Genomic DNA, 27,223 nt, shown 5'->3' on the forward strand with positions numbered 1-27,223 from the left:
GCCCCACTTTGTCTCAGTATGGACAAATCGGTTCCATGGGCATCACCTTCGGCAGCCACTATTGCAGGCCTTTTCATGCATGTGGCTGTCAACTTCGTACACTTCGAACCATGTAAGCACATATGCTGGTCTCTGTTCTCGGCAAATCATGGCCGAGGAAGGCCACAAGCACAATTTGCCCATGGCTGCAGCAGGAAAGAATGACTGGGGAGCACCAGTTACGGTGCGTGTATACTGGGAGTCTATGTTGCTGTGTGAACTGCAGGAGCAAATGCTTATTTCGAGAGACTGCTTCCCAGTGCAACACGGCGACCACAACCAAGTGGGACATCAAAACCAGATTCTGCAATCAATCACTTCAGTGTAGTTTGCGCAAAGACCCAGGCTATCGAGGAAGAAGAGCAATCATCAACGAGACTAGGAATATGGAAAATGAGAAAGCTTGCATTCAAGAAAGAAGCCATGCGCTCTGCAAGCATTTAAGGCTAAAAACATTAATAAAGGTAAAATGGTGCATAGCACACGGTGCTTAGGTTAATGCAAGACACATGCCGATGCTGCATCAGCTATTTCAGGAGAGTAATTGTGCATGACCAAATACACTAGAAGATACTGCTACAGATATGTTACAGTACTAGACAATGACTGGTATTAAGTATGCGCGAAGAATTGGTTGACCTTTATGTTTGGATGAGGATGAATGATCTCTAACGAGAATGGGCAATGAAAAAGCTTGCATTTGTAGAAAAAAATATTACACTCGGCACAAATGGAACTGACATGGCCAGGAAGCTGATTAAGGGCAAACAGATGCAACTCTTTGGGCCAGCGTCGTCCGTGCTTGGTCAGAAGTTGCAGGTGTATCTGAACACGAAGAATTTCTAGAAAGTCCTTTTTGAGTTACCTGGATGACTCGGCCAAATGTCCGTGCTGGTGTAATAGTGACTGAAGCTCTTTCCAGTCTTTACATAGTCGTCTGCAGGCTTGATATCTCATCCAAATTCTTCTTCTTCCGCTTCTTTGTTCGTGGTGTAAAAGCCTTGCAAATTCGGCCCAGCGCCTTCCGGTTGCCCCTTCCAAAAACACAGGCTGTCGAGCAAGAATAGCAATTCTGAACGAGACTAGGAATTCAATATGGGAATGAGAAAGCTTGCATTCAAGAAAGAAGCCACTCTACCTGGCAAGCACTGAAAGCCAAAAACATTAAGAAAAGTTAAATACTACATATCACACAGTGTAAAGGTTAATGCAAGGCATGCGCCAATGCCGCGTCTGCTATTTCAGGAGAGGAATTGCACATGGCAATGTACACTAGAAAATACTGCTACGGATGTTAGGCTACTAGACAGTGACTGGTATTAAGTATGAGCAAAGAATCAATTGACCTTTAATGTTTGGATGAGAAAGAGGAATGATCTCTAACAAGAATGTGGGATGAAAAAGCTTGCATTCATCGAAAAAAAAAATTATACTTGGCACAAATGGAATTTGGCAAGGCCAGGAAGCTCATTAAGGAAGGGCAAGCTGGCAGAACTCTTTTGGCCAGCGTCGTCTGTGCTTGTTCAGAGGTTGTAGGTACATCTGAAGACACAGAATTTTTGTTGTTGAGGTACCTGGATGACTCGACCAATATCCGTACTGGTGGAATGATGGCGGAGGCTCTTTTACTCTTGACACAGTCGTCCGTAGACTTGATATCTAATCTAAATAATTCTGGTATGGCTTCTTTGTTTGTGGTGTAAAGCCTTGCAAATTCGGCTCCAGCCCCTTCCTGTTGGTGTAGATAGGAGCTCCTGTGATGACCAAGATGTGCTTGGCATAGACTCTGTTAGGGCAGAACGGTGACACATGAGATACAGCAGAGATTATCCAAACTCATGTATTGTTGTCTTTTATGTTCGAACCAATTATAATGAACCATAAATATGAACAAACATTCATATCTGCTGCAAACAAATGACATGTATCTCAAGACTAGCAAGCCAATGCAGCATATATCAAGCATATTTATTTCTGAACCAGGTGTTGTTTACCTTGTAGTAGCAGCCTAAGTCCACACCATGGCCTTGTTGTAGGAGGCAGTAGCTTCTCTTTAGTGCATGGAGTGTGTTGCTTTATACTGGTGCCACCCTCATTGCTGCATGTCTGGAACAGAAATTTTGACTGCATCAGAAATTGAAAAAGCACAATTTCGCAATATCAAATGCAAGAAGGTGTGACATTGCAAAAAGGTGTGACATATATATTGCAATAGTTTGCGACTACAGAACACATGAAAATGTACACTGTCTGTTCTAGGGTGCTTAAGCAGCATGTTAAATAAATATTGCTACTGTCCATAAAATTGATGTCTGCCTAACTACAATGCATGTCAACAGCTTAAGTATTATTAAGATCACAAATGAGGACATTTGTGCGTTCATTTATACACTAGAAGAGATCACACTGCTGGTTCCACAAGCAAATGCATGAAAGTCATGAAGCTATTAGAACTGATGCATTTATTTTTGTGCACAAACATGGTGCACCACTTCACTACTGCAAGAATAAATGCCCTGAGGTAAACCAAACTGAACAGCAAGAACATTTGGAACCAACAAATACGAAATATGGGTGAATAATTATAATGCTTGCCAAGTGCTTAATACATTAAATTATGCACTTTCACTTCATTTTAGAAAAGGATTGTTCGGTTTTGTGGATGAAAGAAGTTGCCAGCACACTCGAAGAAAAGTTTTATGTATATATTGATAGGGCTACTCAGTCACCTATCACCACGGCTACAATAAGGTGAAAAATCTGATGCGCGTTGCGATATCGCTCTCTCTTTCTTTCCTGATTGTGTTTGTAAAACGATGGCCTCGCAACTAAAGGTTTATTTAGGAAACAGCAACGGAGGGTCGTGGCTGCCCATATGTAATGTGGAATCTAGTTTGTTAGCTTGTCTCCTCCTGTAAGTTAATGAGACAAATATTATATAACGATTCAAGCAGCAATGTTAAACGACTCACCATTATTGCCGTTGTTAGCTGCAGCAGAATCTAGCTCCCGTTTCGATGCAGACGTGTTCCGAATGGCTCATGACCGAAACCTAGCTTTCGGGCGTACATGTCCTCTTGCAAACAAGTCACTTCACCGCAAGTTAAATAACGCGAGACATCGAAGTGCAATGAAATAGTTTTAGCAACAAAGAAGCAACCAGTCCGAATGTACAAACGAATGAATCTGTGCCGCTGCGCACTCGAAAATGCCGCTCAAAATTTTAAATCCAGGCCAGAGGTCACATGGAAGATTGATGATGTTGAACGCTATTTATGTTTATAATGACAAAAAACAATAAACTTACTTATAAATAGCACAATATCTAATTAGAAATGATAACTTTGTGCTCTATTTTATGTCATAAAAATGCTTCGATAATTGTAGGAGAAAGTTTGTAAGATGAAATTTTGCTTATTACGGCACCTCTAGTGGGAGATATTGGAACTAACGCAGGCATCCCTAAGGGTTTCTACTATGCTGGTTTTATTAGCAGCAGCGCACAATAAATTTTTTCATCCTCTGTGGCCATTTGTTGAACTTGAGAGTGTGCTACCCTTGAGCATATGCTGTGAGCATCTGCCGTGGCGATGAAGCGCTCAGCAAATGAGAGCTCGGGTGGAGAGGGCACCCGGGGGCCGCCACTCGGGAGGCCAATCAGTGCGCATTCCGGTGACGCTTGCACGATGATTCGAGCCGGGGAAGGAGAAGCATAGTTTGTGCGAGAAATTAGCTCCGGTGCACTAGCCATGTCCACCATGTTGCCGTTACGGCGGCGGTTCCCGGAAATCGAGCCAAGCACAATGCGCGAGCTGGGGAACGAGGCACGGGGGTAGGCACTTCGATCCCCATACATTAAGCCATTTATAAAGAAAAAATTAAGGAACAAAATGTCACTGAAGAGTTTACAACAATGTAAAAAGGTACATTGCACATCAGCTTGGTGTAGAGTGGTGGTTTATTTTAACTAAAGAGAGCTTAGAAGCACATCTTATTTTAAATGCAAGTAAGTCTACATATGTGGTTTTCAACATGTTGTAATTAATCTCTCACATCTATTCCTAATGCTTTTAAAAATTTCATGCCAGAATAGCGGCATAGTGTGAGCACGCACTTTCTTTGTTCAGCCGTGAAGAGCGCCGCTGGATTGAGAAGCAGAACCGGGCAGCGCGGCAGAAGCGCAAGCGGGAGGAGATGCAACGCATCCGCCAGCTTGTCGGTGCGTGGTATTTATGTTTTCATCGTCCGTTCTGTTTTTATGGGTTCTCCACTTGGTTTTCATGCACATTCCTATTGTGTTTTCTTTCCATCCGATTTTGTAAATTTTCTTATTGTAATAGCATTTAGCATTAAATAAGGGAGCTTAGCATTGTATATTGTTTTCCATTGATGTTGGGAATGCTTTTCATGTAATAGCATTTAGCATTCGTTCGACGTAGCTTAGCATTCTGTATTATGATCAGTGTTCTGCGTTTTCCAAGTAATTCGACAAACACTTACCAGCAAGTACATTTACTATTTGTAGTTATCCAAAAACCTACAAATGTTGGGGCGCTCAGTTGTGTTCAGTGTCACTATGCTGTGACTACATTTCCAGAAAAAGTATGAGAAGCAGAAGGAGTTCACTATGACAGCAAAATGCTCAAGCTCAGGTTCCCAGTGAAAAAGTCTGAGGTGCTCTTAGTTATTAAGGAACTAGAAGCTGAATCTACTCTTTCGCATCATGTGTACTGTGTCCTTGCTGTGTGCCTGGATTTGCTTCTAAGTCAATGGTATGATGCATCTTCAACATCACTTGTGCGGAAATTGACTACATGCTTGACGTTATAGACTATAGAGAATCATTGTGAGGTCATTATTTATAGCTTCCGAGACTTGTACTCTTAACATTCTAGAAAAGCGTAGCCATGCCATGTAGGGAAGCATCCCTACAACTTGCATTGCACCAGCGAGTCATTCTAGTACAGTTCTCAAATTGTGAATCCAAACGGGAAGAAGGAACTGCCAGTCATATTCGATACATAGGAGCAGTTGTTTGCTGACGTTTTACCATTGGAGCATGACACCATCCTGCTGGCAAGAGAGTTCTGAATATAATATGTTAATTTATGACATTGAAAAAATCACTGAGCCCCTAGTTTTCTGCATGATGCATGTGCCAGACTGGTCGGTGCTTTCACGTGCTGCACTGGACAGCTTTTTTGTATTCAGCGCATTCGTTGAAAGGATGTTTTCAATGTTTGAATCTAAACTGAAAACAGCACACTGCACTGACCTATTAAACATGGGCAAGTATGTATGTATAATCTGTAAATAAAAAAAAATGTTCCTGGGGTTATACTGTACTTTATTAATATTCTTTTTTTCTTGCGATCAAAGTCACTTTTCAAGGTGTGGGTAAATAATGCCCATTATTATAATAGACTGAAAAAAATAATATACAGATGTATTTGCAAGACAAGGCACACAATGCTGCAGCAGAGGTAGGGCTAGCCCATGCACAGCAGATAGCCACACTGTCGTGGTCATCGCCCAAGCACCAACCACTGAATTGTCAGCGTGTCAAAAATGACAACCACTCGTAACAATACTAGTGTACAATACAGTAGGGAACAGCCCTAAAGATATTTTTAAAGCTTGAGAATTTTATTGTCATAAAAGAAAGCTTTAGTTAATGACTAACTCTGAAATGCACCCCCCATTTTGCCTCAAAATAAACTCTGAAAACACACAACCTTAGTTGTAATCGCCAACATATGGGAAAGGGTGGGAGGCACTAGGAGGCGAAGAGGACGAAAATAGGTCATCAGTCAACAAAAAGTGGGTCAGGGGTGGGGATGTGAGGCAAGTGATTACATCAGCTCCATGACAGTGCTGCATCATCCTTTTCACTTTCTGGGCTGCTCCGGTCAAGTTGCGAATTCATCATCCTCGCAAGAAGGCAGTCGTGTCCAAAGAGGAGGCAGCCTCTGCTGCAACAGAGAAACGGCATGGCCAGGTTGAAGCAGCATGGACACATTGGGCTGCTGAAACTCCTAAGCAGTGTGCATAGTTGTTTTACTGAAATTTGCTTCTGTGATTTCACTTTTCTTTGGATCACACAGGGCCAGTGCGACAGCAGTCGCTTGCTATTGCTTTTATCGCAGCCCTAACAGTCAGAGTTGGGACGCGCAGTTCATCAGGAGTCACAACCATGAGGGGTTTAGACCAGTGAGTGCATGGGCAGGCCTTTCAAACTGAACACATTTATTGTGTTCCGTTACCGTTGGCGCTTCATTTTTTGAAAACTTTAGTGCTCACCAGGGGTGATGCAGGATTAAGAAAAACATGGCTCCTTGACATGATCTTTGATTTGCTGATATGTGATTTGCTTGGACCTGCATCATAGCAGCCAACTAGAGCACTGCACAGGCCGTTCCTTTTTCGCTCGGGCCCAGCCCAAACCCGAAAGTGCTATGCGGCGGGCCGCCTGAGCCCGACTCAGTAGTTTCAAACCTGACCTGTACCTGACCTGGGCCCAAAAGATTCCGCTTTGGCCCGTTAGCCCTTGAGCCGAAGCATGGTGCAATTCTGAATAATTGTGAAGATACCATCCGCGGCACATGACGTTTTTTAGAGATAGTTTTCACTGTTTCAGGACTTCGTATAGTGTTGTTGCTGAAAAATGAGAAGGTAAAATGGAAAGACAGTATATTGACACAATGATTTAGGGCTCCTGCACCGTGGGACGATGCGTGCAGAGGTAGGTGCCATGAAAGACAATCAAGCGCGTAAGCTGCATGCTTTTCTTCTGGCCCGCCATTAATGAAAAGCGTCTATTTTGCAAGACCTCGTCTTCAATCTATGTTACATTTTTCTGGTGGAGGTGCGGGGTACGTGCGACCACTCCCAGAACGAACACCGTTTACAAGCCCAATACGAAATCCGGTCGAGCTGACGCCTGTTCAAATATGGACAAGCTGTCGACTTCAAGGACTGCCACCTGAACACGGGGCTCTACCCAATCGAGTCAGAAGGATGAGTACATCGGTTCTCTCCTTCCTAACTGCACCAACCGAGGTCGTCCTTAACCAGCCGCGAATGTCCACGTCCTTCCATGGGGGCACCTTCGAGGATGTTGAGGACTGGCTCGATCACTTTGAGCTTGGTGCAGAGTTCATCGGCTGGACTCCAGAGCGCAAGCTACGCAACACCTACTTTGCCCTCGATGACTATGCGCGGACATGTTTTGAGAACCGTGAGGCGGTCCTATTGACATGGGACGAATTCCGCCAGCAGCTAATCAGCACATACGCCAGCCTCGATCGCAAGGAGCAAGCTGAATCTGCAATTCAGGCAAGAGTACAGTGGCTGAACGAAAGCATCGCAATGTTCGTCGAAGATATGTGCCGACTTTTCCGACGCACGGATCCATCCATGCCGGAAGAAAAGAAGCTCAGGAACTTGATGCATGGTGTCAAGCAAGAGTTATTCAGTGGCCTAATTTGCAACCCACCAAAGATCGTTGCAGAGTTTCTCGTGGAAGCCATATCAATGAAAAAGGCACTGCAGCAGTGAACAAGGCAGTACAACCGGGACGTGTCAACCCTATCACATGGCCCTCTCGCTATACCCTTGGACAATACCGATGCCTTGCGGGAGCTCATTAGACATGTTGTTCGAGAAGAGCTCCAAAAGCTTCAGGTGGCTCCGGCATCGATACAGCGACTCGCTCTGGCTGAGGTCGTCTGGGAGGAAATCAGCAGGCAGTCCAAGTCCCAGAGCGAAGCAAGACACTACAGCACGAGGTACGGTAGCCACAGCCTTGCATGTGGTATGCGGAAGCTGCGCAAAGTTCGTTGTCCCCGATTTTTCACGATGTGCGCGACGTCCCAGACTTTCATGGTGTGCGTGCCATTGAACAAGCTACTGGCGACTTCAGGCCTCACCGCATACCATTCGTGACTGAAACACGACCATCCCGCAAGAGTGACGTATGGCACACTGCAGACCGGAGGCCCTTGTGTTTTCATTGCAGTAAAGCCAATCACCTCTACAGGGTGTGTCCTTACCGCCGAGCTGCACTCCGTGGATTTTCACTGAATGCACCGTGCCCACGCAATGGTGAACGCCCCCTGGAGATTGAAGCCTACCTCGCCGATGCCAGGACGTCATTTGCCCCACGATTCCGTCACCCCCGGTCATTATCACCCGCTCGAAACAGATCTTCCAGCCCCCTCTTCACGCCGTGTGCAACAAGGCATCGCTCACCCAGCCCTGCCTCCCAGGAAAACTGAGTCCAGCGACCTGCGGAGGTGAGGTCGCTGACGTTGCGAATGCTGAAGATCCTCCACTATGACGACCGCGATATGACGTAATTGAGACGCAGAGAAAGCAGTGTAGTTCGGTGTCAGTATCTTGCAACGTACCAGTTACCATAGATGACCACGAAGCCACGGTGTTAATTGACACGGATGCAGACACGTCTGTTATGAGCCAGAGTGTCGCGCGTATACTGAACAAAGACGCAAGGGACCAGATTCGTACTGTAGGAGGGCATCTCATAACTCCGATGGGTAGGTGCACGGCACGAGTCAACATTCGAGGCTTCACGTACATCGGCGACTTCATCATTCTTCCTGAATGTTCAAAGGACCTTATACTCGGCATGGATTTCCTTCAGGCGAACGGTGCCATCATCGACCTGAAGAGTCTAGAGTCAGCTTCGCTGCTACGCAAGCCATAGCGAACAGTAATGACGACTGTGACATCACGCTTCGCGTAGCTGATGATCATGTCACGTTTCCACCCAAGAGTCTACAACATGCCAAGTGTTTTTCATTGTTGGATCTTAAATCAGGGTATTGGCAAATCGATGAACAGGATCGTGAAAAAACAGTGTTTGTGACACCTAACGGGCTTTCTGAGTTCAAAGTTCTCCCTTTCGGTCTCTGTTCCGGACCTGCCACCTTTCAGCGGATGATGGATACCGTGCTTGCTGAACTCAAATGGCAAACCTGCCTCGTATACTAGGACGTCGTCGTCGTGTTCTCGAGTACGTTTGACTAACATCTCGCACGACTCGAGAGTGTCCTCGCTGCGATCCGTACTGCCGGCCTCACCATCAAGCCTGAAAAATGCTACTTCGGGTTTCAAGAGCTCAAATTTCTTGTCCATGTCATTGGTCCTACAGGCGTCCGACCTGACCCCGACAACTTAGCTGCCATCGTCGAGTTTTCCCCACCCCCAGACAAGAAGGCTGTGCAACGCTTCCTTGGTTTGTGCGCATAATATAGCCTCTTCGTCGAGGGATTCTCCAGAATTCCTGAGCCTCTGACACAGCTTACAGGTGATGATGTGCCTTTAATTTGGGCGGACAAGCAGCAGCAGTCGTTCAATGAATTGTGCAAGCGTTTGCAGGCGGCCCCAATACTTGCTCATTTCAACAAAGACGCTCACACTGAAATTAATACTGATGCCAGCAATGCAAGTCTCGGTGCAGTTCTTAAACCCATTAAACCTATTGCACTCGTGCATTAACATGCAACATCAAAGCCTGGGCTACATTTGCCAAATATTTGTACCGTCCACCAGCGTGTCTGATGTTGAGGTCACGTGATCAAGAGATAGCTAGAGTGACAGGGCGGAGGGGGGGGGGGGGGGGAAGAGGTAAGCGCGCTTCTCCTCCTTGGTCATAGTACAGGCTGTGCATCGCTGTTCACACAGCTAAAGCCACTGTAGATGCTGTGGGGAACTAGCAACACTGAATCACATAATACGGGACTGTGAGGAAGACAAGCCTCCTCCTAACCTGATGGCCTCTTTCTCACCTGAAGCATGGGAGGCAATGCTGCACAATACTAGGCTGGACATCCAACTCCAGGCCGTAGAACGAGCTGACATTGATTGACGACCATCTGGCCAGCCTGAAGAAGCCACGCCTAATCACTCCACCTAACGCTGATGAACTGCCTAGTAGGCAGTTTTCAAAAGTCACTGATAGCATACCCAGCCTATTACAGGCCTCACGGAGACCCGGGCCTATTACGGGCCTGACTGAGGCCAGGGCATGACCACGAAGCTCCTTGGCCCAAGCCCGGCCCGAGCCCGCAATAGAGATAGCTTACCTGGCCCGCTCGAGCCCGTGCAGTTCTCTACCACGAGCCACAGTGTGCACGCATTGTCTGCTAAGGGTCTACTTAAAGGCTGCTGGTAACAAAGTAAGACAATTACCTGCCCTGCAACTCTACCAGGATTCATTCTCAGTAGTGCATACTGCTCATCTGTAAAAGTGAAATTTCGTTGCCGTTAGTCTTGTCCGTGGCTTTCTTTCCTTGCCACCACTAAAAAGAATTGGCAAAATGAAGCAGTGTGCACAAATGCGTAGACTGTAACTGTAAGGGATATTTAATAAATTATGCATGTTGTGTATATATAAAATATTTGTTGCTTTAATGTCACATAAAAAAAGTCAGAACTTTCTTCATGAAGTCATGCGGAAGAATTTTAATGTTTGATAAAATTTTACCCTGGGGGCTGAATTAAAGAATTTAATAAGTCGTTAAATATGCACTGGCTTATTTGATAAGATCCATTTTGTGTTTTGCAGACACGGCATATGCCTGTGACCCCCGAGTGCAACGCTTCAAAGAGGAAGAGCGTGAGCGCAAGCTGGCTCAGAAGCGAGCCCGACAGGAAGCTGCCAGGGCACGACAGGAACTTGAAGAAAAGGTACACCTGGGGCACTGCAGACTTGTGCTTTCCTCATAATTGTGTGTTGAATCAGGCAGTGATCTGTGGGCTTACCCCAGCAACATTTATTGATTGATTCAATATATTAGATCTGCCCCCACGTCCACAGCGGATGCTCAGCATTAGCTGTGGACCACATTATTAAACAAGGTATCAATTTGTGTGACTTTCTGAACTTTATACATAATCTCAAGTTGCTTTAGAGTCAAATATGGACTTGGGATTGTAGCCAATAACTCATTCAGATCACAATTTTCTTAAATCATTGTTTTTGTTATGTAGTACTTAAAATTGCTCTACATGCTCCCATAACAGACTTGTCACAAGTAGCCAGAAACTAACTGTTTGGATAATATTTTACCAGAAATTTCTTAATCGCAAAAGCAAAGTGCGCAGGCTAAACTTGCATAGCTATAGGAACTAGACAAGAATAACCAAAGCAGCACTATTGCAGGGGCACTCTCAGGCTAACAATTTTTTTAATTTGACATCTTAGCTATAGACACAAATGCCATCTCCCTAGATCAAAGATCCCATTAATATAGCTTGACCACATGGAACTGTTTTTCCTTTTGCGTGCCATCCGGCACCTTGGCCTTGCTTCATGTATTTGCATCTTGATGCAATGCATTTGATTTCCATGCAAGGCAAGGCCTTCATGAAAGGCCCTCATTTGGATTTCAATGCAATGCCTTCATTTTCCTCAAAATACCTTTGCTAAGGCCTTGCATTTGCATGCAAGGCTTTTATGAAAGGCCTTCATGTACACCAAAATGCCTTTGCATCCTGGTGGAAGGTGCTATCGACACCACCCAATTGGTGGAACATCATCATTGTCGTCTGCGCTGCATCACATGTCTGCTCTGTTTTGCCCATGTCAGCGAGGACGCGCATTGTAGTGTCAAAACCGGAGCGGAAATTGCGCACGAGGTACAAGTTTGACGCGAGAAAAGTGCGAAGGATGCTGAATGAAAACTTGGAGAAACGGTGTATGGCACCGCAAGATGCTGACAATGTTGCATCCTCCGTGTGTAACGACGAAGTCTCCGATACTACCAAGGGGGGCCTAATCAGCGCGTCGGCAGCTATAAAGACCGTCAGCTACCAACCCTTCAAGCAGCGGTCGCATGCATCAAGGCACAATATATCGACAGCCCTCAAACTTGAAAGAGGGAAAGAAGAAAAATAAAAGAAAAACTGTTGCAGTTGTCGTGCGCTACAGCAACGCAGAGGAAACGTGACTTCGTGTGTGATGGCACGGATGGTGCGGCTCACCCGCTTGACGGGGCTAAGTTCATGATTGTAGATTTAGATACAGTGAACACCTTATTGTCACTTACCAAGTGCACAACTTTGCAATGGTGCACTTCAAATCCGCAAAGATGTACGGGAATACGGACTTTCCGTGAAGCTGCGTTTGATGTGCGCGAACTGTAGAGAGACTTTGTCGGCGTGGAGATCGCCACGTGTACGTGGTGATGAAAGAATTAACCATGTCACTAGGGACATTCAGGCTGCGCCTGCCATGTAGGCAACCGGGAATAGACAGGCGACCCTTAATGACGTATTTTCATTGAGGGGCATCAGCCATCATGGTCTCGACATGAAAACGTGGCAGCGCTACACTAAGACAAAGTTGACATCCACGGCTGATCACGTGCCGCATTACCTGATGATTGACTGCGCGCTGTCAGTTCGCAAACTTTACGCTGAGCTGCACGTGAACCACCCTGGGAACATCGCGGTGTCCTACGATGGGTCATGGATGACCCGCGGCCATTCATTGCACACCGGTGTCGGCACCATAATAGATCTGTTTAGCGAACCAAACTTCGTTGTGTTGAATAACTTCTGTGCTGGTTGCGAGTCGGGCCAAAAGCAGAGTGATCCCTGCTGTGGAGCATCAAAGGATGGCCACCAGTGTCAAAAGAACACTAACAAGAAGGCTGGGGAGATGGAGATGGAGGCTATCCCCTTTAGAACTTTAGAGTGTTAAAGTCTGCGGTATACCACAGTGCTTTGCAATGAGGACAGCCACAGTTATCTTGCATTGCAAAGGGACAAACTCTATGCGTATATCCCAATTGAAGAATAAGACTGCGGGAACCATGTCCAAAAACACTTGTGGACAGCTCTACGCAACTGTGTTGTGAAAAACAGAGGCCCTGGCCTTGAGAGCCTCAGTGGAAAAGGCCGCTTGATAGGAGACCTAATCTCAGCTCCTACTATGGATAGGCTCTCAAAACCCACAAAGGAGACGTGGATATCATGCAGAAAGCAGTGATGGCCACTTATCGTCACTTTACGTCTAATGACAATGTGGCTAACCACACTCTTTGCCCAACAGGCCCCGACTCTTGGTGCAAGCAAAACGCCACAAAGGCCAAAAGTGTGCCTGCTCCAAAACACTGTTGAAAGCTGCCTCCCCATGTTTGTCAGGCCTTGCTTCCCCTATATGAGCACCTCTCAGACAAAAAGCTGCTTCAACGATGCCAGCATGGGAAAGCACAAAACCACAATGGAAGCCTGCATTGGATGATATGGGCACTGGCACCAAAGGAGTGCCATGCTTCTTTGTTCACAGTCAAGGCTGCTGTGGCAGAAGCAGTACTGAAGTTCAATGCAGGTAATGTAAGGGCTTCAGAAGACATTCTGATAGAACTGAGTCTCAATCCAAGCAGACCAAGTCATAGCTGCATGACTGAAAAGGATTGGCATAGAACGTTGGCATCAGCCAAGAAACGTGAAGCAACAGAAAATGCACTGGTTCCTGAAAGAGCTGCACAAAAGTGTTAAGAATCAACAAGACTATATATATGCCCGACACATACTAAGGTGCCCCAGCTGTAAATACATAAATAAAGTTGGTTTCCTTATTTTTTTCCAGCTTTCTCAAAACGTTTTTTGGTCACTTTCATATTTTGTCAAAGTGGTATCTCATGATCTAGAAAAACTAGAGCTACAATTCCTTCTTTAACATAAAGCCCAATCTGTATAGTATATAGATAGTACTAGGAACAGAATATTAATTTCCTGCATACATGTTTTTATATTTTGAATTTGTTTTTCCTTTGCGGTAGCCATGGTACAAACACTAAATTTTAATCCTCTGCATAGTGAGTAATTATGAATTGATTTAAACAGTTTCCAGCGCTGCACTTACTGCATGTTCTAGTATCCGCCTACGTAGTAATATTTGCGTTCTGCTGAGTGGTTTATTTTCTCTGGACTCCAGAAACAATAGAGTGGCTGCTCTGTCTATCTCCTGAACTAATTGACCTACAGGAAAAATTATTGCATATTTGAAATCAGAATAAAAAAATAAACAAGTTTGAGTATTTTTATCATGTTTGACCATAAAATACAGAATATACTTCAACAAGCAATGTCCCCCCTTAATAAGTGTATAAACATTGTAGCGAGTTGTGGGTTACAAACCAGCAAGTGTATTAAAGGCATACTGTGCATCATGTTACACAATTACAACATATTGAGGCTAAAAAAAAATGTGCTTATTAGAAAATGTGAAAGAAATGCTGCTCAGAAAAAAAAAAAAAATATTTGAAAAGCAGTGACAAAGGGGAAAACGTAAAGAAATAACACAAAATAAATAATACATAACTAAGCAAAGCGCATCCAGTAATGTGGCTCGAAAATTTCCAGAGCGAATCATGATTTGTTATAGAGACAATATTAACCCTTTAGGTGCTGTGGGCAAGTCTTACTCAGGTGTAATTGTTCTTGCGACCACTGCTAAGGATGAGTCTGTCTCATCCACCTGTTTGGGCACACTTTCGAAGTGACAGGCCGGGCTGGTCCAATACATTTTGACATTCTGGCGAGTTCATTCTTGCCTGCTAGGGGTCCGACATGCTTTGTTCTTTGAGGTTACTCTGGCACAGATTTAAAAAATGGCATCTGCCAGTGGCTTGTTGCCGTGCTCATCGTGAAAGTGTAACTTTCATTTGAATGGGTAATCAGGCTCAAAAGATTATTTGCTTCTACATGAAAGCATTGGCAGTGATGACAGTGTTTTCTGTGCTATAGGCACATCCCGTGACTCTGGTATTGCCAGCTACAATGATCATTCTGATATGGCCTGACAATAAATGAAGTAAGATTGACGGAACCCTATGCCAGCGCCTAAATTTGTGCATTTTCAAACACGAGTTGTGAATTTACCACCCCCATGTCATATATATATTGTATCTGCAAAAAATTTCCTGTCAGATGTGCAATAAAGAAAATGGCGTTTTCTGAACACATTTTTGAACACGTCTTCACACTATTCATGCGATGCTCTACCAATTGAGCTACCGGGGCCCCATTTTCCCATCTACTTTCTTGGATATTTATGTTTCCTACTAGAACCCTGGAAGTGTTAGCCAGCACCATCACTCACAAATTTTGGTGGTGGATGTGGAATATCCTTTCTGCCGCACACGTCACAAGTATGTGATCTTTTGGGGGGAATTGGTAGAGCATCGTACACGTAATATGAAGACGTGGGATCGCTCCCCACCTGCAGCAAGTTCTTTTTGTCATCCACTTTCATTTCCATTAATTTATCATTTCTTTAATTCATTTAGTAAGTACAAGTAATTTCACCTGTGTTGTCCTTGTTGTCAGTGTTTGTTGGCTTCTTATGTCACTGCTGTAGTCACTTGATGAAAAAGCACGAGCAGGAAACATTTCCACATTAACTTTCTGCGTAAGGCAACCAAGTGCTTCAGCACCTTTTATCCTGCAGCCTTTAATGTTTTTTTTCAGCAACAATTAAGGATTTTGGAAAGCTAGTCATACAGCAGCCTTTCTTCCTTGGAGAGTTTGTTTGCAACCGGTGTCTAATGTTGTTAAGAGGCTGTTTTGAAGACAAGGGTTTTTTTTTGGAGACTTCAGGTGGATTTGGGTTTCGTTAGAAACATGTACCTGGCCACTTCTATCTCATCAGACTAGATAATTTGGTGCCTTCTAGTAACAACTAGTAACAGTTCTAGTGACTTCTAGTAATTACTTTTAGTAGTAACTTCTAGTGGCCTTCTAGGACAACGAAAAAGCTGTTACAATGACGCTTGGAAGGAAAAAGACGTACCAAGTTAGCTTAGAATTATGACAGAAACAGTAATAATGCATAATTAGTCCAAAAAGGCCAAAATGAAACCCAGATGCGCTTGTTCAAACTGCGCGCTCCTGAAACCAGAACTGGAAGTGCATCTTTACTGAAACAAAAATGTGGGCCGATCCTCCAGGTAGTGCATTCTAAAAATTCACTGAACAAAAGTCAAATGACGGACATGAACAAACATTTTATTCATGCTGGTTCATGTACCTCGAGAGGAGGCGAAAGAAGAGTGGTTCATGCAATCGACATCCCACCAGTGACCAGCTCCATTTTTCTGCAACCCGCAGATAGCGTTGAGATACAGAATCTGATAGACAAAGTAAAGAGCACAGCTTAGACAGGACCTCATGGAATTCAACCGGAGCCAATCAAATATGTCTGAAGCGAAATAAGTGTCGTTCTAGCTTATATTGTTAATTTGTCAACATCATCAGGAATTTTCCAGATGCGCTAATAACTGCTCACGTAACACCAATCCATAAAGGTGGTGCGAAAGTCTCAAATTACAGATCAATATTGGTCTTAAATATAATTTCAAAGCTTTTTGAAAGCGTCGTGGTTGACAGGCTGTGGTCTTCCTTGACTAAACAATATGTAATCGCAAAGTACCAATATAGTTTCCAAAAGAATAAGTCAGCAGAGCAAGCCCTTCTAGATATCAAGGATAAAATAATTGACAATATCGAAAAACAGAAGGTTACACATGGCCTTTTTTGAGATTTGTGGAAGGCTTTTGACTCGATCTATCATAAACTATTGTTACATGAACTAGAACTCTACGGAATATGTGGCGTCCCTAATGATTTATTAAGTTATTTAACGAATCGAAACCAATTTGTTCAGATAAATTATATTACCTCTGACATTTTGCCTATAAAACAGGGTGTACCTCAAGGTTCAAAACTGGGCCCAATGTTGTTCCTAAGTGATGTAAATTATATTGACATGTGTACTTCCTTATCTTTATCAGGCAACCACTTCTCACCGCCTAACAAATGTTATCGCACAGCGCAGGACGCGCCTGCATGTAAAAGAAGTTTCTGGAATGTTATCGATGGTTCCATCCACTCTCTGTGACCGAGCCTTGTGAAAACTGATTGCATCTGTGCGCGATGCGAATAATGTAGAACTTTGTGGAAGATACGCGGGTCCCAGCGGTTACTCTGGAACATTCGACGACTGATCTATAAAAGCCAACGCGCTTGAACCGCTGATCAGAGTTTCGCCGATCGCCGACCGTGTTCGCCGCTATCGTTGTGCTATAAGTGTAGCCTGTTTTGTGGCACAGGTTCACGCAATAAAAGTTAGTTTTGTCTTTCACAGTATTGCTACTGTGTTCTTCAACGTCACCACCACGTGACAATATTGTATGAATATCCGACTCATCTGACTTGGTAATGTATGCTGGTGACACCGTGTTTTTTTACATCCAATGACACTTGTGAACTTTCTGTCGGCATTCATGCGTATCTAAATTGCTTGTGAGTTTGGCTCAGAGAAAATAGTCTTGAATTAATTGCTGCAAAAACAGCATACATTTTATTCAGGGCTCGTAACGAGGACATACCCAATAACATTAACATTTATTTCAATGGTGTGGCAATTAACCATGCCCAGGAACAAAAATTCTTAGGTGTATGGTTTGATGAACATTTATCTTGGGGATCCCATATAAGGATGCTATGCAACTACCTTCTTAATCTGTTGGTATCGTTAAGAGGATAACCCAGCTGATTCCGCTTCGGCTCAAACAACAGTTATACAGTCAAACCTCGATATATCGAACACGGATATATCGAATTATTGCGTATATCGAACAATTTTTATATCACATGGAAAATCGCATGCATTTTTAATTCTTTATTTCGAACGGGGCCGGATGTAAAATGGATATATCGAACTCCGCCGCCCCAGACCAAGTGCGCTCTGTTGACAGGAGGCCAGCTTTCCCGCAACACTCTCGAAGATAGCGGCGGCGCGATCGGCGTACCAGACTGCTGCGTACAACAGCTGCCCACATCGGTTGCGCCGAGGGCGCCATTTGAACGTAGCGGCGTACACACGCGGCGGCTTGGAGCCAGCACGGCCGCCTCGATCACGCGCGCACGGCGAGGCTTGCCCCCGCCGTGCGCGCGTGATCGAGGCGGCCGTGGAGCCAGTTGGAGCACTTTGTCGGTGCTGAGCCACACATCATGTGCATTGCGGACTTCGTTGGCGGTGACAACAGCATTGGAACAGTGGCGGAGTTAACAGACGTGGATATCGCGGCAGAAGTGACTGCTGAGCGGCCAAACGAAGACGCTGCCGAGGCTGATCCAGCAAGCGCTGATGTTGCCCCGCTCCTGACTGCAACTGAGGCTGTAGCTGCTTTGGCCGTTGTACGCCGCTACTGCGGCGCTATAGAAGGCACTGGACTGTCCCTTGTGGATCGTTTGGACTATGTTGAGGACGCCGTGGTCAAGCACGCGGTTGCCAATATGAAGCAGGCTACGCTGCTTCAGTACTTTCAGCGAACAAAATAAATACTTCGTTTGAAGCTTCATACGAGTATTTATTGCGCCACGATTGGTTCATTGATTGATTTGCGCTAGTTTTTGACGCGTTTTCTACGTGATTTTATATATCGAATTCCGGCTATATCGAACTATTTTGCGATCACCGCGCTGTTCGATATATCGAGGTTCGACTGTACAATGCTCTCCTTTACACTAAACTCTGCTACAGGGTCCTGGCTTAGGGAACAACTTCAAAAACAAACTATAAAAAGGTAATTATTTTACAGAAATGAATCCGTTGTATATACTGCAATTACCATGGCCGTTTTGTAGACTTTGAAACAGTTCCATTACTTCAACACCACTCCCTCCTTCGAGCAGACGGAATATATTATAAGAAGCTTCTGATCACCATACATAAACGAAAATTATTCACCAAAATTGACATTGATGAAATATCTCGTTATTCACTACGCCGGAATACCAGACACTTACCGAAAACAAGAAAAAATTATGGAAAACAAGCATTCATATATCAGTCGACATAAATATTAAACAAGGTAGGAGAACTGTTAAATTTTAGCGCTTCAGAAGGCTCCTTCAAAAAAGAGCTTAGTGCATGATTACACGCTGACGACATTTGCTTTCGGTAATTATTGATATTTCATTTTATTGCACCTGTATGTATGCTTGTATGACCTAAGAAAGAGTGCATAGAGATAGCATTTGTGCTGATGTTTATGCGACTTCCTCATTCCAATGAACAAATGTTGTCTGTATTCATTTTCGTTACTGAAATTCTGTTCTCTTGTGCGAAATGTATGCACTTTTTACATGGATTCATTTGCACTGATTGTAACCGCTGTTGTAACTGTGGGGTCTGGGACCTCTGTCAAGCCTTCGTGCCTTTAGTCCCAGTCTCCTCTCGCTCAGACGAGAAATAAAGTCGATTCATTCATTCATTAAAAAATGTGGGCCGACCCTAAGGTTAGTGCAATCTAAACAACAAACCACATGGTATACCATTGCACTCGGAAAGCTGTCCTGTGAACTGCTGTTGGCTCTCCTTTTTTTCTAATGACACCAGGTGAGCTTGTCTTCAAAGCTAATCATTTGTTCCTCATAGCTGTCCTTTTTGCACTAGTCAGTACAGGTGTGGTGCCTAATTATACGAAAATAGTTACTCTTGCGGTAAATACACGTGCCTGCATTTCATCATTTGACTTTCAAATCGATATTTGATACTTACTCTTCATGTTTGCTTCACATTAAAAAGCTGATATTCACCTACATCTAAAAGATACATAAGAAATATAAAAATACAGCAGCTGCTTACATAATACAAGATACAACAAAATAATGTTGCCTGAAACAAACAGGAACAACACCCTTGAGCCTGCTAGCATCGCTTATGGAGGCTGGGAGATGGCTTCTGTCTGTGCTCAAAATGATCAACAGCAAGTCAGAATCCAATAGATTGACTATAGGACTTGTCTTCATCAAAGCAGCAGCTGCTTTTCTTGCCAGCTTGGAGTGCCAGGTATCCATGAGTCATCGTGCTAAACCACTGGCACGTTCAGTCTCAAATTTCGCACAGAGTTAGCATATTGCAGTGAGCTTGGTTTATTACCATGTTTTCAGGCATTGTTTGCCAGTTTTGTCTGCACTAAATCTGGAGTATGTGTTGCTTCCGGTGATGCCGCTCCAAAATGTTCTATTCTGACGTGACAGAATGGGTGGTACCATCTGTCATTGCTACGGTGAAAGCGTGGTGTTCACCATAGTTGTGATAGACGGCACTACCGTTCCATTGCAGTGGAATCGACATGTTTTCAGGGGTGTCACTGCAGATTACATTCATGTCGAAATTATTGTGCTGAGACTGGCAAGCAATGCATGAAAATATGGTATTGAACCAAACAGACTGGAGGATGCTACCTTCATAAGAAATTTGAGTGAATGAGAGAGCAGTTTAACTGGAAAAGTCATATAGTACATCTGGCACTCCTACTTAGGCACTCCTACTTATGCAACACGCAGTTTATAAACTCTGTGTAGGAAAGTATTCCCTGATGACAAGTCCTCTTGCTTGAAGTTCTGGCACCATCCTGAGGCTTCTCTTGATTACCCACAGATCATGAGGATGTCTGCTTTGATTCGAATTGTGTGTCTGGCACCTGTGATATCAGACATGGCATTGTTTTAACAATTCCAGGAACGGCAGGAGCGTGAAGAAGCGCAACGTCTGGAGCGGGAACGGCAGGAGGAGGATGCCAGACAGCAGGTGAGCTTCAACTGGTTGCCACCTTGGCTGGTATTGGGCACTTCATTTTTATATGTGCACACTGACCACATCATTCAGGGCTCTCTGCGAAATGCTTTCATCATAGTCTTTGTGAGGATTGCTTTTAAACAACTTGGAATGTTCTGGCAGACAGCCACAGCAGACACGCCTGCATTGGACTTTGCCAGGACATTGTTGATAGCTCCAAAGGTTAGAAATGCTTTGTCTCATAGTGCTCGATGAAGTGAGAGCACAAACAACCATCCAAAAGTGAAACCACGGAGGAACCTGCGAAACTTGTGAACCACGTGATAACAACCACATGCTGAGTACCACCTTTCCAGGCTGAAACATTTCGAAACTGTTGAGCAAATGAGCCCCAAATATATCAGGAACTTACAAAAAAAAATTTATGAGTGCTGACGAGAAAGAAGATTAAGTATAGTAAATGGGCATCTTCAGGACGAACATTCAGTAAAAGCCTGTTTGGTGAGGAATAATTATCCTTGGCGTGAAACGTCTACTCCCCAAAATAGAAAAGGAAAGTCAAGTATTGCATTAAAATAGGGAGGCCAAATAAATTGAACGTCCACCAAATTAACTTTGGTTAACTTGATATTTTGCTTAATTCATTATGCCATGAAGCTCTTGGCTGGTGGCAATATGTTTCTGTAACTCAAGCCTGCATGAACTGCATGCTTTTCAATCCTAAATATGATATGCATACAAACCATTGAATTGACTATGAGTTAGTGTGGGAATATTCATACGAATAGTAGGAGTGAATCAATGTGGAAATGCCTTTGTACGTTGAAAAAGAACTTGACGGCACCCTGTGCAGTGCCTCTCTTGCGTTGTGTTTGACCACCGGATGCTGCAAAGTGTGTGTGCCGGTCTCTTTCGTGATCTGTCTGTGCAGAGAGAGAAAGAGCGTCGGGAGAAGGAGAACCTTCGCAAGCAGCTCAAGAAAGAGCGCAAAGCCCTAGAGGCGGTATGCACAGAGGACGGGCACTACGCAGCCGATGCAGAAGAGCACGTCGTGCGTCTGGAGCAGCTTCACCGGCTCTGCCAGCTGCTCAGCCTGGAAGAGTGAGCGCCCCTTTCTTTGGCAGCACAAATCTCGGTGGCTCGAATTATCGTTGTATGAAGGAAACAGACAATGAAGCCAGGGCTGTGACCGGCTAACAATCCCAGGGCTAATCTTGTACACGTGCACAAATGCCCGAGGAAGTGCACAGGAGGATGGTCACCATAGTAGGTGAATTGGTAAAGCACTGCACGCGTAATGCAGATTTCAGTTCAGCTTCCAATTTTGACGGGAGTTCTTTAGTGCACTTTCATTTCCTTTTAACCTATCATTTCTAAAAAAAATCCCTTATGCTTTTCCAGGCTTCATTGTTTGTGTCTTCAATTGTTTGTGACCAACAAGTAAATTGAGCCCCTTGAATCCCTTTAGTGTTCCCGCAAATTTAAGGGTACAGTTGGAGCTCACAATAACGAAATCGGCGGGGAACGCTAAAAAATTCGCCTTCGCGAGAATTTCGTTGTTGCGAAAAGAGGCAGCACAGGTAGATAATGCATTGCAGAACGAAACATTACTGTGAAAATTTTGTTAGCCTACTTTGCAAGCTTTTCTCGAGGATATAGAACTGCATTGCCGACAGTACAAAGTGCGCTGCATGCGTTGACCAGCAGTGGCAGTACTGCCGTAGCGCAGTATTCTCGGTCAATTGCTTTCGGAAATGCGATCGCTTTTGCGAGATATTGTGTAACCCGGCACCGGATGCAGAGCAACAGCGCATGCAGCAGCATCTCTCCAGCGCACACTGTTACCCGTAGGCGCCAACGCGTTCGGTGCCGATCGCAAAAGTGATGATATCACGTGTGCATATAGGCAAACAATCAAGATAACGGCCCTTTCACGCAAATCTACGTCCAGCGTTGAATCCACACATGATGCCTGTCAGGTGGCACCAAAACCAGCGTTCTTGAAGCAAGGGATGCGTATTCCCGACGATCGCTCAATCATGGCCCGATGTGTGACACTCCATATGCCGCCACCACCATCTCAGGCGCCATAAACAATTCCATTTAGGTGGGACATGGATCTCTTTGTTATTGCTGCATTTTTCTCACCGAGGCGCACATTACGCAGTGCACTGCCACGATCAGGGGTTGTTCGAAACGCGCATCCAGTTTGCGTTCAGTTTCACCTCACGCGATTGGCCTAGGCCTCGCCAAATCTTCAGCAGCGGGAACGCAAACTGAACACACGCTTCGAACAAAAATCTACAATCTCGCCAGTGAGCGTGCAGAAACCGTCGTCACATGTCCGTAGCAACACGCGTGCCACTTCAAACGGGCAATCAACAAACAAGATGGCGGCCATGACGTGTTTCCAGCGCATTGATCACTTCCGGTGCTTGGTTTTTGTGAACAAAAATGGTGCTGCCCACACACGTGTAATGTGGTAGTATTTTACTCAATTTTAGTGCAAAACAATCACATTTGAGCACATTTTGGAGCCTGCTAGCCCTACGCGAGTAGGTACCATATTTACTTGAATCTAACGCACACTTTTTTTCCGATAAAATGGGTCCAAAAATTGTGTGCGTGTTAGAATCGAGTACGACCCTAAATCTATGTTACCATATTGCCATCGGCATCTCAAAATGGACGTCTCGTACGCACTTTGAGCCTAGTTGCCGTAGCTTTCTCCATGTGCTGTAGTATGTGTGCTTAGGCAATGCTTCCTTTGGCCTAGGTTAGTGCACTGTCTGTCCTCCCATTTTCTGTGTTTGCTCTATCAGCATGGAAGTGCCAACTGCAAAGACATACTGAGTTCATCACGATGCCGCAATTAAAAGAAAAGCAATCACATGTGCAGATACGGACAGACATCGGGGCGCATCACGGGCGTTCGGAGTTCCCGAAACTTGCGTACGAGACTGGCTCAAACAGGAAAGGCGTTCTACACTGGCGGCTGCTATGTACGGCATGGCCACACGGCCCCTATCTTGAAAGCGATATGCGACGGAGACGAGAGTCTATGCATCTAGGCGCACCATGCTGTGTTTTCATCACTTCGTTCGTGTCGAAGCGAGAGGCCGCACAAAAGTCAATTCCCTCGTTCCTGCTATTGCACTTCCTCACTCCAACATTTAAAGTGTTTCCGCGGTCATTGAGTGAGACGTGTTCATGTTTGCTTGTGCGTGCATGACACCATGCTTGTTAATTTAGTTAGTAAGCGAATGTTTACAAGTTTATACAGCCAATAAAACTACTATCCTTACTTTCTACTAATTTGCTATCATAATCAATGCTTCGCCTTTCGGGCGAAACTGCAACTTTTTTTTATTTATAGCAACTTTAGTGCATTGGGAGTAAATCTTGTTTTTTCTAAATGAGAGAAAGTTGTATTTTTGTATGAAAGAATGAGATGCACGGTACTGTAAAGGAATTTCCTTTTTTTGGTCACCAAAAACGCGTTACAATCAAGTAAATATGGTAATATGCGGAGTTAGGCAAATTTCATTGATGCGGGATAGCAGTACAGCGACATCTCGTTGCCAGGAGGTATGAAATGCATTGAACCCTATGGGCATTTGCCGGGGATTCGAAAATGTTTCGTTGTCGTGAGAATTTTGTTTTTGCGGGATTTCGTTATCACGGGTTTCGACTGTACTGTGTACCAGGAAATGGGGTGCTGTACTAAGCAAAGAGTGTAGGTTGCATAATAACGTTCCCCTACAAGAGTCTGCTGCACCTGTTCTCATGTGTACAGCTACGGAAACCCACCATTTTCTTCTCCCCACTGTAGACTGGGCCCGTTACATTGCACGGGCAGGCACTTCCATTTACTTCTTGTCCATTATTAGCATTGTTTGTATGTGCATGCATCTGTTTGGTGGGCTGCAATAAAATCCCTCTTCCTGTGTAGGCTGCAGCAGCTCAATCAAGCCTTGGAAGCGGCCTCCAACGTGGATGAGAGGAAGACATTGTTTCTTGAAAAAGTACGCCTTTTCTATTCTATTTCTAAAGGTTCTCCTTTGATGCCACAAAGAAAAACTTTGCAGAAGTTTTAGAATTTAAGGGCCCTGCACGTCTTAAGGCTTTTCCAGGTGGAACACCATAAAATATTGTAAATCTGCAGGTCATGTACCACATTGAGATTGTAGAAGTTATGTGGCATTGAAAACTTTTAGTTGCTAGAACTTTGTGTGCGTCATGTAGTGCATTGTGATTATAAGTCACGTACATGAAATGGGAAAATTGGCATCCACCCTAATTGTAGCACCCTCCAACCTTGCAGACTTAGAACGGATGTGCCATATTCAGAATGACACTAAAACTCGCTAGTCTGACTAGCGTATAAGTCCTTTTGAGATTGGCGATCATATGCCAGGCGTTACCAAATCATGACTGGCAGCTTACTGTCATCGTTGAAAAGAAAAGTGTACAGTCATCGCATTCTAGGGGTGCTTATATATGCGGCAGAAACTTGGAGTTTATCAAAGAAGATTGAGAAGAAGTCAAGGGCTGCGCAACGAGCGATATAACCAAAAACGTTAGGCTTAACTTTGAGAGACGGCAAGACATGCAGGGGTGTAGATTAAAGAGAAAATAGGAGTAGCCGGTGCTCTAGTTGACATTAAGGGGCAGAAGTGAAACTTGGCTGGCCAGGTGATGCGTAGTATATATAACCAGGGGTCTATTAGTGTTATAGAATGGATGCCAAGAGAAGCAAAGTGCAACCGGAGTATGGCAAAGAACTAGGTGGTGTAATGAAATTAGGGAATTTGCAGGCGTAAGATGGGATCAGCTGGGGCAGAAAAGGGGTAATTGGAGGTCGCTGGGAGAGGCCTTCATCATGCAGTGGACGCAAAAAATAGGCTGATGATGATGATGGATTGGCGATTGCAAGCACTGCATCTTTTGCATCTCACTCACTGTGTATACGTGTGTGGTAGGCCAAAGCCCTTGAAGAGCGTCTGGAGCGTGAGAAGGCAGAGCAGCTGGGTGGTGCTCAGAGTGGGCGGAGCCAAGGGGGAGGGGATAAGGGCTCCGCCTCCTCCAGTTCATCCTGGACTCCAGATGACGTGCAGCTGCTCGTCAAGGCGGTCAACCTCTTTCCTGCTGGCACAGCCAACAGGTATATGTCGACTGATTTCCGGCTTTGCTCACTTTGTGTATTTTCTGCTAAAACAGTGTTTCTGCAAGTGATGTAGTTATGTCGTGTAAGTAATACTGTTAAACCTGTTCGTGATTAACCGTGGCATGCAAGGTGATTAGTAGCTCACCACAACTGCACCAATCTAAAACAAGATTTTGTTCGTGATATGTAATTATGTGCTTACTAATAGGAATTTTGAGTAGAATGTAAAGTCGCAACAGCACTAAACCAGTTAAGCTTTGAATATTTGAAACCTTTTAGGCAGTAGTATGGTAATTCTGTCTGGCCATATGTTTGACCCAGTAATATGCAATTTGGTTGAAAAATGAGGCCTGTTTTGCCTCAAGTCCACTTGGCAATCGCACACACACTCCTGTGAAGACTGCTTGAAGGCTATTTGGAAAATAAAAAGAATTCAGTATTTAAAATGCCAAGATACATATAATTATGAGATAGCAAAAGTAGAAAGGTGATCACTGGCTGTAGGGATTATGATTATGAATTTCAAACAAATCAAACATATCAAACAGTTTTGTGGTAAAGTTGCCCAGAGAAAGCAAAGCAGCATCTCTGTCACAGTGATACTGGCTAACATAGTTAGTAGTTGTCGAATAGAATGGCACTCTATTTATGTCCATTAAGTATCAATATGCATGTCACCTTAAATTCCTGGGCAGCCAGTGATGCTTGAGTAAATTCAAGAATGTAATACCTGGTTGATTTATGCATACAGTCTGATTAGGTAACCCTGTCTCATTCTCACGTAACCATGACTGTTGCTAACCATTACTATATTGCTTGCACTTCTTTTAAACACTTGCACATTATATTTTTATGACTGCCTGTAGTCCTTGCGCCAGCTTTATTATATTTGTTCCTGCATTGATTTATTAGAATGTTTATCTCATGTTGCATTGGATTCTTATGTAGCGTCACATTTATTTTCATACTTCCTGCTTTGCTCTTTTTGCCTTCACCTGGCCGAACATTAAACTGGTTGCACGTCCTCCATGTTTAGGCAACATGTATCATGTGTGCGAGGTATTTGAGAGCATAATAACTACTTCAATATTAGCAATAATATTTCAGTCTAGAATCGAAATTTTACATTGATTTTTTTATTACCAATGCTTTCTAAGGCTGTTGGATAAAATGAAATTGGGCCACCATTATTGACTGATTCTGACTTGATAATGGCAGCATGCTCGAATTGTGTGAATGTGAGGCAATATATCTCGCCTGTCTTTTGTTTATTAGATACCTGTCCGAAGCATGTTTGGTGTTAAGCTGTACATTGCTGCCAAAGAATGGGACTGCCACCTCCGTCAAACTGCTCGGTGTTGCTTTTATGCAGCTGCTCCCTCCTTGTTACCAAAAAA

At 44.2% G+C, this 27,223-nt stretch overlaps 1 protein-coding gene across 1 annotated transcript in view; it reads left to right on the top strand.

Annotated features, from left to right (window-relative positions):
* The window catches only part of LOC126523468 (dnaJ homolog subfamily C member 2), a 134,424-nt gene that overhangs the window by 74,114 nt on the left and 33,087 nt on the right, over positions 1–27,223 (top strand). The window contains exons 8-13 of the mRNA XM_050172073.3: positions 4,167–4,258; positions 10,628–10,749; positions 20,603–20,671; positions 21,591–21,760; positions 24,612–24,684; positions 25,642–25,823. Coding sequence (XP_050028030.2) covers positions 4,167–4,258; positions 10,628–10,749; positions 20,603–20,671; positions 21,591–21,760; positions 24,612–24,684; positions 25,642–25,823 — 708 coding nt within the window. The remainder of the gene's footprint in view (positions 1–4,166; positions 4,259–10,627; positions 10,750–20,602; positions 20,672–21,590; positions 21,761–24,611; positions 24,685–25,641; positions 25,824–27,223) is intronic.

Source organism: Dermacentor andersoni, chromosome 6 (assembly GCF_023375885.2).
Source record: "Dermacentor andersoni chromosome 6, qqDerAnde1_hic_scaffold, whole genome shotgun sequence".
NCBI lineage: Eukaryota > Metazoa > Arthropoda > Arachnida > Ixodida > Ixodidae > Dermacentor > Dermacentor andersoni.